This window comes from Natator depressus, chromosome 19, assembly GCF_965152275.1.
Source record: "Natator depressus isolate rNatDep1 chromosome 19, rNatDep2.hap1, whole genome shotgun sequence".
NCBI classification, from domain to species: Eukaryota; Metazoa; Chordata; order Testudines; family Cheloniidae; genus Natator; species Natator depressus.
This window is the reverse complement of record NC_134252.1, coordinates 11,211,827-11,230,035: the sequence shown is the minus strand read 5'-3', so window position 1 is coordinate 11,230,035 and position 18,209 is coordinate 11,211,827. Positions and strand designations below refer to the sequence as shown.

The window sequence follows — 18,209 nt, the reverse complement described above, 5'->3', positions numbered from 1 at the left end:
ATCAGTGAAGAACTATGCTATACAACCCATTGGGAGAATAAGCCTCTGTGAGGATTAGTCAAACTTGATTCCAGGCCAGGGGTGGGGATGTTAGAGATAAGAAAATACAAATGGAGAGACAGGGCACACACCAGACTCAGTGGAACAATCCTATTACAGAGGGCACAAGCAGTTTGCTCAATATTTTAGAGAGATAATGGGATTAACTTCATGTTCAGCATCATTTGATCCTGCTAACTGCAGAATTTCACTCCCAAAGCCCTCATGTCATTGATTCAGTGGGGGATTCCCCCCACCCAACATGAAGCTTGTGTAATTCATTAGCGTCAGCATTTTCAACTTAATTAAATTCAGAGAGATATTTTTCCTTTCCTCCCCAAATCAAAATATTACCAGGTCCCTGCAATGCACTGGTACTTCAGCCCAGTACAGTGTCTGTGTGCCCTGCACCAAGGGACTGAGTATCTACTTGCTTAATTAGCACTAATGGGAGTCTAAATTCCCCCCATACTTTAGCATTCCCTCAGTAAGAAGGGAAGAACAATCACTTCCCATGCTGTGATTTTTCCACCCAGCACCTTGCACAGCCATTTAGATAAGTGCAGAGAGTATAACATGCATTCTGCACTAGTGTAAGGGCCTGCACAGGTGCAGGGCAATGGAGGATTAGGTCCATATAATTTTAAAAAATCCTAAATAGATCATTAAAAGTGGTGGAAAGTAGAGCCCTTTATGGGTAAGATTTTAGTGAGTTTCTTCATTTTGTATTTGGTACCATGGTATGGACAGAAGGAGGAGAGAGAAAACTGGCAAAAATTATGTCTTCAAACTGATTTTTACACAGTTTCCAGAGGAATGCAGTTATGGGGTTCACTGAATGTCAATAATTGTGGCTTCAGTGGGTCTTTATGGATTCACGCCAGAAGGGGAAAAAGGCTTGCCACAAGCAAAGTTAGCCGATAACCTCCCACAGCTATACAGTTTCTGAAGGATTAAAAGGACAAACTTTGCAAATCTGAAGAAGCCCCCTGGAATTCAAATTTATTCTCAGAACCTGAAAATCAAGAAAAGCTTCCTGACATCTCTGAAGCAGACTCTCAAGGTGAGTTGAACCCACCCCATATTTGGAATTTAAAAGCTAAACTGGACAACCCACTAAATGTTCCGTAAGGAACAATCCCACATTTGCAGGTAGTAGCTGATCTAATTGGGCCTTATCCATCTGTAACTTCCAGGATTCCACCAGCCTTGTTTTGTGTATTAATTAATGCATCTGGAAAGAAAAACAGTGAATGCCAGGAAGCATGCTGCCCTAGCACAAAGAAAATGGAACAGCGCACACAGGACTCATTTCCATGCTTCTAATGCCCACAAAGTAAGGTTTATCTTCTTGCACTTTCAAATTCTTAGAAACGCACGGTGGAATGAGCCCTTGTTATTGACATGTCTGAAGATCAGACACTGCACTGGCTGAGGTTTCCATTAGACTGCCCGGTCAACATAATCCACCTCGGTGAGAGGGTACCTAACTATGCAGATGGGAGGAACTTTCCTGTCGGTGAAGTAGCATCTTCCCTAAAGTGCGACAGCATCGCAGCTGCACCGATGCAGCATTGGACAGCAGACAAGCTCTCAGTTCTGATCCCACTGTCTTGTTCAACAAGCAGCCCAAAAAAAGGACAGCACAGACTGTATTTACTCTTCCTTTAAGCCACTCCTAAGGCAGACGGCATGGAGGAAGTCTCTTTCACTTTTATATGAACACCTTGAAATAAACACGCAAGGTAATGTTTATTGCTGCTATTAAAACATTTATCAAATTAGAGGATGTCAGAGAAAATAATAAACACATCCCAAACTTCCGCCATAGAAGGTAACCTGCCCTTTGTGAAGCAGATTACCAGAAACTCATCTAATGGGGATCACTCCCTAACCTTCCAAACCCATTCTCCTTGCCAGTTGATGACTCACTGGAAGGCGAGCCTTGTAAATTAATCCCTTATTGCAGCCAGGCCATAGGAGGAGAGGAAAAAACAAACAAACAAAGCAAACAGTGCATTGGGCTGTTTCCTAGTCAGAGGGGGGTAACCACAGTGGAAATATAAAGGACTGAGCCTTGTTTTTTTCTGTAAGATTCCTATTCAGAATGTGCAGAAATTATTAAATTCCACATTTCAAAGTGCAGGGGGAGAAGGCTTTTGTTGTGGAGCACAACATGGATTATGCCTCTCGTACTCTTTCGTCCCTATCCTCAAGCAATCATAACCCTCTTTCAAGCCAGACTCAAGATTTAAAACTGGCTTGCAGCCAGTAAAATTCAGCATCCATTGCCACCATTATTTGGCTACAACTTGACTGCAGGTTTTGTTGTTTTGGATTTATTTTTTAAAATCATGCTCCAGTTTTAGCTAAACTACTTGTTCATGGAAGATGCAAACAGGCAGAGCTACAAGTGAGGGCCCTGATCTTGTAGTCTGATCCATACAGGGAAACCTTTGCACCAATGCTTCACCCCAGTGAAATCAGTGGATGCTATGTAGGGTCAGGGTCTGCCTGCATGGATCAAATTCCAGGACTGGGGCCAAAGTTACCAGCTTTTCTATACTAAATCCCTGGTTTTGCAGGAATTGCTATAGTCTTTTGGTAAACAGATTCTGAATGGAGACTGTCCGTGACTTTACTTCTCATGAAAAGGAACAAAATCAGAAAAGCAGATTTAGGAAGCAGATATTAGGCAAACCTTCACCTCATTCAGCAGCTATTTTACAAAGCAAAGAGTCTGACTCACTGACAAGCCACTAAGGGTAAAAGTAAAACCTTTCATTACAACTGGAAAGCTCATAAGAAAAGAATCAGACAAGAAACCAGTGTTTGCCCCCCAATTAAATATACCCATTCCATTTCTACAGCCTACAAACTGCAACCTAAGTAATGTCTGCCCTCTAGTGGTCCAGCTGCACAGCTACCAGGCTATAAAATGCACTCAAGTACACAACAGAACATTTCTGTACACACAGCAAGTTAGCCTTGAGCATATTTGCAGAGACGACTGAACGGATGTTGCAGGCTTTACTCTAACTGCACAGATATCATTACACACACATCAGAGCCAGGTCATGTACGAACACTACATTACAAGAATGAAAGGAAAGCAAACAGGCAGCACAAGATGCTCAAGTAAATTAGATCATATTGTGTCACACTTAATAGTTCTGCGCTGTAAGTATTAAGGGGATGGCTAGGTGACCAGTAACAAGGATTCTTAAACTCTGTCATAGTGTAGATTACATCCTGAGTCCAGTTAGCCACTTCCTCTCCCATTCACGACCACCACGTGGCAGTTACAGCAATCGCTTAGGTAGAAAAGAGTATTTGTGAATGAGGCAACTGTTTAACTCAGCGGTTCCCAGACTATGGGCTGTGACCTCAAGTGTGACCACGGCATCAACAGATGGGGTCGTGAACCTGACTGAAGCTACAAACCAACTACAAACATGTCAGGACCTGCTCTATAATATGGCATCCTCTGTACGTGCAACCTGGCACACAATGCACGCAAGGTCATGACACATGGAGCGTGCTGTTTTGTGGGGCACATATTCCTGTTCGGGCTCGCACAGCACCACCTGCAGCTCAGCCTCCAGCAGCGAGTCTAGTGATAGAATAAGGGGGTTGAGGGGATCAGTAAGTCTGAAAATGGGGTCACGCAGGCAAAGTTTGGGAACAGCTATTTCAGAAAGGACTGATCAGTCTCCTTTTGCTCTTCAGTTCATTTCTGCCTCCTCCTTGTACTTCACCCTTCCCCGGAGACGATGGGGGAGGTTTTGGGATTAAGGCACTGGCCTAGGACTCAGGACATCTGAATTCTGTTCTTAGCTCTGCCAGACTCCCCTGGGCAAGTCACTTAAGCTCCGTGCCTCAGTTTATCCTCTACAAGGTGAGGATAGCGGTAATGATTTACCTCCCAGGGTACTGCAAGAATCCATTCAGTAACGCTTCAGATGTTTTGCTATTATTGTGAGGAATGCCATGGAAAAGCAGATATGTCAAATAATGCCTGTTGCTGGTCCCTTTTTCCTTTCCCCCCAACTTGTCCTCTTTCCTGCACATGCAGCCCAGCTGCTGGGTTCCCTTCTCCCCTGGAACATGCTGTCCAGGTTCCTATTTGTCCTCCCACTACCCCCTTGCACTTGCTATCTGGTGTCCTGCTCCTCTGGGACATTGTTTACTATTCAGCTAGCATTATGAATGTGCATTAATGCTTTACAGTACAGCTAGAGACCTAGCAGTCTAAAGGTAACAATCCAGAACAAACAAGAGGCAGTAACAAAGAGAAGGGTAGGAAGAGAAAGGATGTGGCTGTGCTGATCACAGAGTAGCTCCAGTTTTCTTCCAGACACAGTAGCGTCTCCTCAGAGAGGCAGCTAGGCTGTCTGAAGCATCAAAGCCAGCCCCATGGGACTGGCTCACTTTGCATGGACCAACCACCAGCAAGTGCTCCCAAGAAAGTTTCACAATCCCAAACTTACCGAACAGTGCTCTTCATTGTGACACAGGGCTTGTCTCCACTGCAGAGCTAAAACTCAGGCTCTTACTTGGGTGTTGCCCCTATCCCAGCTCTCGTTCACACTTAAAACCCTCTCACCCAAACACGGTGGTACTTTCAATCCAGACCAGCTGGGGGTATAGATTACAGCCAACCTGCTGCTTACAGCCCACTTTGCAGTGAGGATATAGGCTATACCACTTGAGTGCTGATAGTCCTCCAATGCCTTCCCACAATCTCCCCCGTACCTAAAAGGACATAAGTTCTCCCACAATTCACTGGGAAAGAATCAGAGGGATTCAGCTTACCTGCATCACTAAGAACCATGAGATATGACCCAAGAAGTTCTAGCAACACACTGGAGAGTGCAGCACCAGTGAGGACACAGTGACTGGAGTCTTGTTTTCCCGTGTCCACTTACAAGCGAGCGAGGCTAACCATGGTGCTGATCACCTAGGGTCCTCTCTACAGTGAAGACATACCCACACAAGACAGAGGACAACTTCCAGGGTAAATGTGAAATTCTGCTAAGATAGTGCATTCAGATTCAGGGAGAGGGGAGAAATGAACAAACCCAATCAACTAAAGAGCAGCACTGACAGCCTCTAAGGGGAGCCCTGTGCAGTCCTCAGCTAAAACAGACAAATCACAGCGCTTCAAGTTGAGATGAGAAGAATGTAAAAACCTCAGTAATCATTAACCTACCCTATACCTCAGCTCCCTTTCTGCAATTTTCACTATCTAGGAGTGTTGCAAGGATGAAATCTATTCATGACAAAGGCACTCTGATACTATGGAGGACGGTCAGATAAATACCTAGATAGGAGTCGACAAAGGATCCAGGACCCTCTTTTGTAACAGACTTTGAAGCTTCAGTCTTGAGACAGGCCAAAAGGTCATTTAATAAAGCTGAATTTAATCACTCAAATGAGTATATAATTGCTTTTTAGAGAGAGAGATTAATAAGAAACCCTTCATTATAGTCCAGCAACAAAAGTGTGTCACTTCCCATTTTCAAGGTACTTTACAGAAGACATGCTTTCTGAAGCAAGGCAGAAGCAGCCTGAACTAGACAAAAGTCACAGAAGTACTCCCTACCCTGAGCGGCAATCAAAAAAAAAATCTGTCAGTGTCATGAACATTGATTATTCTTCTTTAGACGCACACAGACCAGTAAAGTATCAGAGGAGTAGCCGTGTTAGTCTGGATCTGTAAAAGCGGCCAAGAGTCCTGTGGCACCTTATAGATTAACAGACATATTGGAGCATCAGCTTTTGTGGGTGAATACGTATAAGGTGCCACAGGACTCTTTGCCGCTTTCACAGACCAGTAAAGAGTTTTACAGCTCCAAGGAGAGTGCCAGGTGCCTTCTGCAGGTTTCTTGTTATACTGAAAAGCATTTAGGGGGCTAAAACCAGCTTCAGAAGTCAGGACCAGGGTTCTTTTTCAACTGCTCTCAAGAATCGGTGATAAGGAGATGACAAGGGGGTGACAGCCAAGAACAGTTAGAAACCAAGCAGAGTTCCTCGCTGTCGATCAGCACTAACTCCACAGCATGCTGGCACCCATAATGCAGCTTTGTTCAGCCAATGCTCTTCACAAAGCACCAGGGCGGTAACACTAAGGAGAGACAAAGTTCAGTTTACTTAAAGAGAAAACAACGAGGTCTACATGAGTTTAGCCTCAGCCACTGTTGTGGGCCATTTAAGCACAGTATTGTGCAAAACAGGGAGAAAAAGCCTTCAGGAAATCAGGGAAGATTTTTTTTTTTAAAACGTGGTACAAGACAATTCCACTTATCCAAAGCTCCCATTTACCCTGCATCCAAACGGAGCTTACTCCCCCCACACAACTCGCCTAAGCTAGTTAACTTCCCCCATCTAAACCCTCCAGACAGGGAGGCAGTGGAAGCCACCCAAGGAAAAAGGCAGACCTCAAAATAGAATCCAGATCTTCTGACGCCCACAATGACCTTCGCTACCGTATACCTTGTTCAAGCAAAACTGAAGGCCAGTGCCAGTACGTGCACCGCTTAGGCACTAAACCATGCAAGTTTAAATTGCACTTTCTCCAACACAGAACCTTCTGTACAAACTGCTATTTGCAGACTTGGCTACGTGCTAAAACAGCTTTATCAGTCACTGGCCATGGGGTATTGCAAAGTTACAAAGTCTCTAGAGACTCAGCACATAACTTTGTAATTCCCACTTACAGACCTGGAAAGAAAAGAAGCCAGAGTCCATACATCAACTTGGGATTCCTTCTATTGCCAGATCAACTGATCTGACATATTTGCAAATGTGGCAAGTAGTGATGCCTTTACTGTTTCTCATCTAGCTGCCCTGAGCACACAGCCAACACTCGATAAACAATGTCACTAAGAACTGGAATACCCACTGCAAATTTAAGAACACAAACAAAAAGCCACCAGCTTAATACATCCCATGGTACTTTGTTAATTGGACAAGTGTAGTCAACTTAATTATTTATGATAACTCTTCCAAGTGTTCTGTACTGTATTTTGTTAAAAGGTTGTGAGGTATTATGAAATCACTTCCATTTCTTAGTAAGTTTTACTAATGATGAAATCCTGCCTTTTTGTGTGTGCCTGTAAATTAGCAAACTTCCACTGAAATTAAAATACGCTTAATCTCAGGCACTTAACTATCTCTTGAATCATATACACAGTTTACATTACTCACAATTTACAAAGCACCATAACGCCATGATAGAATCACAGGTGGTATGATGGGGGGGGAGGGAGGGAGGGAAGAGAACCCATCCTTTGCATTGTGGAATAGATTACAATGATATTCTTCTCATTGGCTGCTTGCTATTCTTAAGGAGATTGGTGGGGAAAGTGAGTAACAGTTGTAAGCCTTACCACTGAAGTATTCTAACATTCTGATGGTTTGTCAGTTAATTTGCTTTACAGCTCAAAACAGGAGACCATTCACAACAGTGGCAGGACTTCTCCAGAGCTTTAGTCTAAAACTCAGAAGTGCATCTGCAGCTCTTTTGCACAGAAGCACATAAAAGCTTTCAGACAGGTTTTCTCTAGACACGTCTGTGCACGATTAGTAAAGGTCTATTCTTACATCAACTTATAGGCAGCTGACTTCTAGTTAGACTTTTAATCATCAGAAGGGGATTCCCCACTTGGATGCTGTCTAATACTAACACTAAAGCAAGTTCAAGAAACCTCTGGTTTCCAAATCAGAGGCAGTCCATTCATACGAGTCCCCCGGCAAACGGAGAGGGTGGAGATCAATACACAGTGCTTCCCCCTCCCCAGCATTTCTTTCCATTTTAAAGTGTAATATGTTTATGTGGAAATAAGTGTGGATGGTGAAAAGAGCCAGATAGCCCTGGAGATGGGGGTCCTCAATTTTTCTGGAGATCAGGTGACAACAAGCAACAGAAGGACAAGTATATCCCTAGCACAATGTCCTGCTCAAAGTGCTTTAACCCTGAACCTGCAGTGACCATCACTAGAGCAAAATGGGGGAATACCGTCTACAAGCCCAATTAAATCCTTAGACCTTCTGCCCAAGAAGGTGCCAGTTAGTGCTACTTATCTCTGTGGTTCTTGTGGACTCCTCTCCCCACCAAATACTGGATTGACATGTCCACCTCATTTCATATAAGACCTCAGTCACCAGGTAGTAACCTGTAGTCACTACTGACCTGGGCTGGATTCAAACTGGCAAACTATCAGTCAAGTGTTATATTCTATAAACCACTCCCTCATATTATTTTATTTATTTATTTTTTAACAGCTGCTACCACAAATGGCTTCATAAACACATCTGAATTTTCCTTTGTTATGTGAAGGTATATTCACAAAGGAACAGCAAGAAAAACATTGGCAGCTCCATTTAAAGTGGGGGCAGAAAACATTTCTATTTGCTATGTTAACCGGTTTTGTTTTGTTCATAACAGACTTTACCTGTCCAGAGTGTTCTGTTCTATCCTACCAACCACCTGCCTTACCTGGAGACATCAAGCCTGGCAGGTTATGTTTGAAACAAGAAGCAGTGAGAAATCCCATGGGAAGCTAAAAGCCACACACCTACACCCCACCTCGCAACTGGTAACTATAGAGTATTGAAGTAAATGTTATTTTTAGCTATCTGCAGCAGAGGCCGCTGGAACACGACTAAAGCATCTGATAGAACAGGAGTCATATCATTCTGGCCACCATAGTGTCTTTGTTACAGCACCCACCGTCTTTCAGCTCAATAATCTCTGGAAAAAAAAAACAGTAATTAAGAACAGTCCTCCTGACAATCTAGTATTGAAAAACCTCATCATACTCCTTTAATCTTGGCTTCCCTGCACATAGGACGGTTATTAAACAGCAGGGACCAGAGTTTGTGTATTTAGAGGAGTATAGCTTCTCCAAACACACCTTAAACAGAGGATTTAAAAATACCATCATCCATACATATGGAAGAATTGTATACCCCACTTACTTCCTGCTTTTCATGTGAGGCTCTCAAGGCACCTCAAGAATTATCCCCATTTGTGCAGGTGAAGACAGAGGAATTAAGTAACTTGCCCAACGCCACACAGGGAACCAGTGGCAGAACTAGGAACTAGATGTGGGTATCCTGACTATTAGCCTCCTCCTCTCACCAGATTATAGTGCCTCCCAGAGAGTTTAAACTCTGAAAAGCAATAGGCGATATTTACTGTACTAGCTTCCTAACTTGCGGCCATTTAGCCCAGCAGCTACAATGGAGTCTCAAACAAATTACCCATTAGCTTGCACAGAGGAGGAGAGGGAGAGACACTGAATATTATGGCTGCTCCAAGCACATCTTAAAAGATGGGAGCAATTGGAAAGAGTGGCACGGCAGGAACTGAAGAGGGAGAGGAATCAACTGAAGGGGGAATCAATCCTGAATAATGAAATAGGACAGAACAGAAGTTTCCTCAGCAATATCTTCAGGGCCATCTCTGAGAAAGCAAGACGACTTCTTGGAAGAAGCTTGTGGGTATAGAAGAGTCTGCACTACCCCAGCATGCATTTCTGCTTGACTAACAGCACAACATGACAGCTTCCTAGCATGCCTCACCGATCCTGAACACAAGATTATAGCCTGGACGGCTGGTAGCAATAAAATCCTTAATCGAGTTCTAGTAAAACTTCCAAGCACAGCAATTCCATCAGCATCCTCTGCTCTCAAGACAGGAGAGCTACAAAAAGGTCCTCCCAATAATTGCCAAATAAATTCCTAGTCTCAGAAGGAAGCAAAAATTCCGACATCAGAAAACCAAATGTTTTCACAGGAAGCTGAAAGGACATAATGATGCTGCCCACAAACACTTCCCCATGAAAAAAAGACAGCAAATAAACTCTGTGCGAGTGTTCAAAAATGGTTAGTTCAATTGCTATTGAAAGCGAACTAGCAGTTTGTTTCCACATTATTTCATCCCAAGACCTCAGCAGAGTTTCCAAATAGCCATGGGCTTAAGATGAGATTTCCACTGCCAAAAAGAGAAAATAAGATGCTTAAACTATTTGCTTCTTAAGATCACATCATGGAACTACTACAGATAAAATGCTAGATCTCAATACTAGAAAAGACTTCTACATTTAAAAAAAAAACAAAACACACCACACAGGATCCCAGACCAACTAATTTAAGAGCATCCAAGAAACGATGTTATTTTTTGAGTGGGAGGGACTGGATACTGATGTAGCGTGGGTTGGGAATGGAACAGCAGAAATATACTCTAAAAATAGAATATGGCCGCTAGCAAAACTTCACCCCCAACGTGTTGACAGGAAGGACCTGAGAAGGGAAAAACCAAATTAGCTGAGTATTCCAACAATATTTTCCTTGACAGATCCCTTGCGTAGGTGGGATCTCTTCAAGGCCTTGCAAAGAAGCAGTAGGACTTGGCCCACCGTTTCCTGTGCATATTTTGGCTGTTGTGTATCACTTATTAGCACCCATTCTCCTGCCTCACTCATGGAGTTAAACCTGGAAACTAGCAAGCTTCCCCCAACCCTGACACATGGAAAATGAATACATGTATGTGCCCTGACTAGGATTTAACACCAAACTAGTCACCTTGGTGCCTCAGCACCTACCCAAAACCATGTTATTTCCATCCCTGCAGATTTTTCTTCCTCTTTGGTGGGTTTCACATCACCAGTTAGTAAGAGTACCAGGAGGCCTGTATATTCCTTTCCCTCTAGACCTCAGTGGAAGAGCTGAGCTCAATGCTATGCTAAAACTCCACTATAATTGTCTACAGGGGATGCTCGGAGTAGCCTTCACTGATGATCATGAATTAAAATCTGAAGGCAGCAGCAAATCTGTCATTTTTGATTAACCACGGCAGCCAGCCAAAAGGAGCCTCCGTCCCTACCCACGCGCGGGTAGTGAAGCCGGGTGACTGAAAGGAATTATGATTAATCGTACAGTCCCAGTGGCCACTTGGGTGCATTGCAATACTATTCAAAGCACACTCTGAACATGTGCCAATACAATCAAAACAAAAGCCAGCCATGCAGTATCGTGAAGGCGGTTAATACACAACTGGTTAAGGACAGGAATCTATCAAGTCACTAGGCTTTGAAAAAACAAAGGGAGCCAGCCTCAGCTCAGCTAGTCACACAGCGCCTTCAGTTAAAAGCTCAGCCTTACCTCATCTCCAGTCAGTGCCGGGAATAGAACCCAGGAATCCTGAATTTAGTAGCACTTGGAGAATGAACCTCCTTAAAAGCAAAGTAATTTAAAAAAAAAACAATAATAAAAGACCCATCTGTTTATTCTACCTCGTATTGTTTCCAGCAATGTTAACTATATAAACCAGTAGGTTTACAGAGTCACAACAGGCTGAAACAAAATACAGCCACTGACCTTTTGAGTAGAAGTGCAAAATATAACCATTCTCGCACTTGTACTGCTGAGCGTTCAAATGCGGTGGGGGGGGGGGGAGGTGGGTGATTCTACATGGCTCAGGAAAACGGTAATGAGATTTAGAGCTTTCCACCTCCAGGTCACTAGGGCAGTCAAGGTCAAGAGTGAGCTAGATTTGTTGTAATCTGATGGCTGCTTGCTGGCCTCTGTAAAATGAGCTTGAGGTCGAAGTCCCGTTGCCAGTGGACAGATGATGGCTTTTGTGACATGGACACAAACTGGTTGCTGGTAGTCTCAGCAGAGAGGCTCAGGATGAATTAAATAACCCAATCTGCATTGCAGCCACCCCCAGAAGAGTCCCTTCAGTGCCAGCTGAGGCATACTGGAGTGGTGACAGAAACTTGCACTGCTGCGGGCTGTGCTGTGGATAAACGGAAAGATTCCATCCCCATGGCCATCCCTCCAGCATCTATTACCAGCACTGAAGTCATTTACTTTAAAAGTTGTCAGTTGCAAGTTAGTTTAACATGGCCCAAAGCAACTTTTTTGGAGGAAAAGGGGAACAGCATGAAAAAAGCATTCACATTACAGGCTATCACAGTGCACAGCAGTAACTTGTTACCAGGAATTTGACCACAGTTTCTATGCGTATTCACTTTGGCACACAGAAAAGGCTGTAACAGCTCCAGCTGAGCCATTCGGGTCCAGCAGATCAGTTTTCCACAAAGTCCTAACTTGGCCTTCACACGAAGGGCTGCTGCCATTGTTGCACTAAGACAATGCCACTGTTGAACACCACTCAATTCCCTAGTTAAGGGTGATATAATTTGTCTCTGTGAGGATGGCCCACAGGCAAGATTTGTGGTCACGCAACTTTATTACTTCGCTTATGTCACAGCTCAATACAAACCACAAGTGAGCCAATAAATGGCTGGCATTTAAATGTAATTTAATTAGAGAGACTTTTTAAAAAGGGACCATTGTATATCCAGTGCCAAGCCAAGGATAATCTTTGCTATGACTTCATCTTCAGTGATTCGTCATTTAAAATGTTAGCTGGCAGCTATGGAATGAAGTAACACCATACTTCAGTGGGATGCAAGGTGAAATGCACACAAATTTGTATTGGTGGGTGGGTGAGAGAGATTGACTCCTTCTGATGAAGGGAAGATGAAATGTTTGCCAAAAAAAAAAGTTTCTAGCCAGGTGGCTGCCTTTTTCTGTAGCCTATTGACAATATTTTTAGCCATTCAGAAAAAGGCCATTAAAGCCCTTAATTCTATGCAGGTCTCTACCACTTGAACTGAGGCCAAATCCAGTTTGCATCACAGATTAGGTTTAACTAACGTGTTGATCAGTTTGCCTCAGGGCAAGTCATGCAGTGCCTAAGGCAATTACTCTAAAATCACCTTTTTTAAATTAAAGAACCCTACATCCTTCACATGGCAGCACAGTCTAGGGGAATAAATATGGAACTAGGAGCTACTGTATTCTAAGCCTGGTCTTTCCACAGAACTGCCGTGTGGCTTTGGACAAGCTTCAATTTCACCATTTGTAAAACAGTAATGGCTACTTGCCTGTAAAGTGCCTTGAGGATTGCAGAATCAATTCTGATCCCTTTCACCTGTGAGATCCAGACTCTGATAAAGTTAGTCCAGATTTACAACATTTTAACTGATCAGAATCTGGTCTTTGAAGTGCGCAAAGGTGCTAAACAGCATTAGTTCTTATCTTTCTGGTTGTCTTTTATCCCACCATTTGGACATTTATGGTTCAAGACCCAGAAATTAAGGAAGTACCATTTTGTTATGAAAATGCAAGAGAACCAAGGCTGAAGGGAAAAAGACCAACAAACTGCGGTATGGGAACTCAGGAGAGTACTTACCAGCGTTTTCTTCCATTCCTGTGGTATGCTAGTTTTCTGAAAAATTCCTGCAGAGAGGAAAAAACAAAATGTAAGTGCAAGTTGATAGCAGAAAAATCCTGAGTTTTACCAAAGCCTTAGTCTACTTTAGCTTCCCTATCAATAGTGGCTAACCAAGACTTTAACCAACAGGCAGGTAACTGAGCCCCAGGTTAGGGAACCCTATCTGGCAATTTTGGAACAAGACAGAAAGACACTGACATCCACCCCATTAGCGCAAAAGTGTGACAAGTCCTATCATGGTGAACTAATTTCAGGGAGCTTCAGATTTCAGAATGCTTTGGGTTTGAACAGTTCTCTTTTGTTGCTGTTCCATTCAAACAGGCCCCACAGGCACAGCACAGAATGCACGTGCATCATCTCGGCTCTCCACCTTAAATATTGCAAGTCAAAAGAGGAGACAGCAGTACTAGCAGGTTCTAAATCTGCCCCAGGAGAGCGCAAGTCTGGGAAACCTCCCCCTTTCAGCACTAATGCCGGAGCATTAGCCATCCCAGACACAAGAATATATTTGCAAGATAAAAATGAAAGTTATTAACACCACTTTAAACCTCCAAGTGCCATGCATGCGGTGTGTGTTCTGCATATGGAGACTACTATGCCGTGGACAAGTTAAGATATAAAACTACAACTTTATTAACAAATAAAGTATCAAACACTTCTTCCATGGATAAATCGTGGTTGTATTCCCAGGGCAGTGTACCTTAACCTATAAACAGGATGGATAAAAATTGATTATGTAAAACATTAAAATTGGATCTATTTAAACTGCCTTTTTAAACAAATCTATAAAATTAAATGTGAAATTGACAATTTATGTTAAGGCCTAAAATTATAGTCTATTAAAATAATTTAAGTTAAATACAAAAAAATATTAAGCAGTATGTGTTTGCTGCCAAGTTTTGAAGAAAGTCAACCACTGAACTGGTGGAAGCCACTGGCTAAACTGGAGTACTAGACAGGATTTTGACAGAAGTAGTCTCTTCTGCAGGGGGAGAGAGAATATTTTCTTCATTTCAGTTTATTCAACTAGTTCAGTTCAATGACTAGTTCATTCGAAGTTAAGGAAGAAATACGGAATTGAAAAAGCAGGAAAACTTGTTTTCCTCTTCCAATCGAGGAATAAAAACTAAGTGTGAGACTATGAGATCGACAAGTTCTAAAACCTTGAATGATATGTTTCAGAGTAACAGCCATGTTAGTCTGTATTCGCAAAAAGAAAAGGAGTACTTGTGGCACCTTAGAGACTAACCAATTTATTTGAGCATGAGCTTTCGTGAGCTACAGCTCACTTCATCGGATGCATACTGTGGAAATTGCAGAAGACATTATATACACAGACACCATGAAACAATACCTCTTCCCACCCCACTCTCCTGCTGGTAATAGCTTATCTAAAGTGATCATCAAGTTGGGCCATTTCCAGCACAAATCCAGGTTTTCTTGAATGATATGGTGACCAGAAACAATCACTTCAATTCATGACCTACAGAGAATACTTCCTTCAATAAATCAGTCAATTTCGAATGCAAAACAAGGGATTATCTTTGTTAATTTTTTCTTATGTATCCAGCACAATTAAGGGAGTTGTATTTAAATTGAAAAAGAACCCTATTTTTCTGCATTTTTAATTGTATTTGAATTTCCACCCAAATAGTGCTGGACACAAATCACAAGTAAGAAGTTAATCTAGTAAAGAAGAAATCCATCATTTACCATCTTCTAACATAATAAAAATGGAAAAATTAAGAACCTAAATAAATGTAACTTAAGCTATATAATTGTTTAAATGACTGTGTAAAAATACAGCGTATCCTCCTGGTTATCAGAAAGAAGCACCAAATTTAGTGTAAGGGCAATTTTTAGTTGCAAATCAACATATTTTAATGGTTACCAACCAATCAGAAACAACCTTTCTTTAGGAAAAGAACTAAAAAGTACAAGTGCAAAATACGATTAAAACTGATTATTTAAATCAAGATTTTCTGCTTGCTGATTTAAGTCATGATTAAAATTAACAATTTAAATCACTGATTTAAATCAATCCACCCTTCCTATAAAAATGAGAACATTTCAATGCTTACCTAGAGAGCATGGAAAAGGCCATGTTCATAGGAAACTTTTAGAAACCACATGATGGTGTACTTAGCTGAGACACTGAGTATGTTTCCTAGACCTGAACAGGAGCTCTGTGTAAGCTCAAAAGTTTGTCTCTCACCAAGAGAAGTTGCTCCAATAAAAGATATTACCGCATCTACCTTGTCTCTCAAGTCTGAATTTATGGTAAAATGGCTTAAAAATTAAAAAACAGCTTTCTTACAGAGATTCTCTAAGTTCTGAACTGAGCTGAAGTATACTTATTTATACGGAATCATAAATGTGCTTGGTGCTTTAATGCAGTTTTGTTGTAGCCATGTTGGTACAATACAAAATATTACCTCACCCACCTTCTCTCGGTGTTTTCAAACAATGCTGAGTTCCCGTGGAGAAGAGCTTGCAGTTGCCAACCACAACAGAAGCTGATGAAAACAGGGAGGGGTTGAGGAAGGATGCTTAGTGATATATGCCTTAAGGGTTACCTGGTGAGTTCAAGGTCTCCACTTATACAAGTGACTTCCTAAAGGGAGAGTTTTTTAACCTTGCAAGCTGCATCACCACTTCACACACTCCCTTCATCAATTCAATCTATGCCTTAGCACCTAGCAGCCTGAAACAGCTCTTTCAGCTCACCTTTGTCTCTTTGTCGCATCTGAAGAAGTGGTTTTTTTACCCACAAAAGCTTATGCTCTAATAAATCTGTTAGTCTTTAAGGTGCCACCGGACTCCCCGTTGTTTTTGTGGATACAGACTAACACGGCTACCCCTCTGATACTTGGTACCTTTGTCTCTGGCAGCTGGAAAGTGCTAATAGAATGTTGGCCAGGCCAGGCATGCGATGAGTTTTCCCACCTTGACAAATTCCTCCATTTTAGAATGTGTATTCAGTTTGTGCTACTATCCCAAAGTAGGGGAGACTATAATCTTACCCGCACCAGAATTGGAACTGTGTTTGAACAAGCAGTTGCTAGCAGAGCTTTAAACACGGTGGCCCTGAACTATATAGACAGGGTTCAGAGTAGCAGCCGTGTTAGTCTGTATCTGCAAAAAGAAAATGAGGACTTGTGGCACCTTAGAGACTAACCAATTTATTTGCGCATAAGCTTTCGTGAACTACAGCTCACTTCATCGGAAACATGTTATTCATATTAGTCTCTAAGGTGCCACAAGTCCTCCTTTTCTTTTTTATATAGACAGGAACTCCTTTTGGTCAGAGAATCATGCCCTAGGCTACCAATACTTAAAGCATTCCATTCCAGCACTGTTTAGACAGGGGGAGGAGGGGAAATTGTCCACAATGACCAGGGAAACCGTGCCAGAACTTTGCACAACCATGTTTAAACTGTTCTCATCATAGTGTGAATAGTGTCTGTTCCAAGCCCACCAGTCAGCACGCACAGACCTGGGTGCAGCAGGCCATATTAAACTTCTTGTTTAAAACCTCTTGGCACTTCCAGCCAACAGAGTCCATTAGCATTAAAATTTATAACAAACTCCTAGCTCCATGTCATAGGGCTGTCCTGGAACTTCTGAAGACAGCTTCACGATAATACCATCCACATGGATTAGAATGAATGCCACATACTTCTACCTATCAGAGGTAATTTTAGCTGCTTTACAAACTCCTTAACCAAAAAAAATAGATCCAGCACTTTCTTCTCAGAGTGCAAATCTTCAGCTAGCAAGGGCTGAACGGTGGAGGGCATTTGTAGATCAAGTCACCATACCTGCTGTCTCAGTAAGCCTCATAGAAAAGGGAAGGCAGGAATGGAATGGAAACAGACACTTCAATGCTACTTTCACCACAGCAGTCAGATTATAGCAACCCTCCAGCCACCCAGGGATTTCAATTTCATTTCCTTTTCAAGGATGTTCGCCACAGGCTGCGCTCACTGAGCTTTGCTTACTCCAAGGTGCATATTTGTGCTTGGAATCTTAATTCTTTCAGTCCCCTGCCCCCGCTGGATGCGCCAAGAACATCCGTCTCAAAGCCTGAGAGCACTGGGCACTAGGATTCTCCCTAGTGTAGCTCTAAAGCCAAATTCTTCTAGTTATTACAGAACAGGTACAATAAAACCAGTTGTGTTAGGAAAGTGAAATGTGATCTAACAGAGCAAGCAGCACTGGAGTCAGGATTCCTAGATTCTACTCCTGGCACTGTCACTCAACTGCATGAGCTGGAAGAGGTCACTTAACATCTATGCTTCCATTTAGGAACACAAATTGCCACAAGGGATCAGAACAGTGGTCCAGCTAGTTCTGTGTCCTGTTTCCAACAGTGGCCAAAACTAGCTACTTCAGACAAAGAACTTCTGCAGTAAGCAAACACAGGATAATCTGCCTCTCGTGAAAGTTTCCTCCTACCCCCAGTAGTTAAAGGTTGGCTTATGATCTGGCGCCACAGGATTTGTAGCCCTCAGAAAACTGTGTTTTTATAAGAATACATACTATAAGGACTCTGGATATTCTTGTTATCCAGATAAACGTTAAATTCCTTTTTAGAATCCTGTTTTGGGCCTCTGATATTATATTGCAATGGATTCCACAAGGTGAACTGTGTTTAACGAGTTTCCTTTATATCAGTTCTGAATACACCATCTTCCAATTTTATTGGAAGTGCCTTGTTGTGTTATGAGACAGGGGAAACAGACGTGGTGTCTTCCTTATCTATATCATTCATTATTTTGTATACTTCTAGCAAGGAGTACGGGGAATAAAAAGGAAGAACTGAAAGTATTAGTACACAAGCTAAATAATGATTTAA

At 42.3% G+C, this 18,209-nt stretch overlaps 1 protein-coding gene across 2 annotated transcripts in view; it reads right to left on the bottom strand.

The window, feature by feature from the left end:
- The window catches only part of PHACTR4 (phosphatase and actin regulator 4), a 96,878-nt gene that overhangs the window by 47,419 nt on the left and 31,250 nt on the right, over positions 1-18,209 (bottom strand). The window contains exons 2-3 of one of the 2 annotated variants that reach the window (XM_074934169.1): positions 13,310-13,356; positions 11,209-11,279 (exon numbers count right to left, since the gene is read on the bottom strand). Coding sequence is in view for 1 of the 2 variants with exons in the window: in XM_074934167.1 (XP_074790268.1) it covers positions 13,310-13,325 (16 nt within the window). In the remaining variant the exon portion in view is untranslated. The remainder of the gene's footprint in view (positions 1-11,208; positions 11,280-13,309; positions 13,357-18,209) is intronic. The other variant, XM_074934167.1, reaches the window with a different exon arrangement.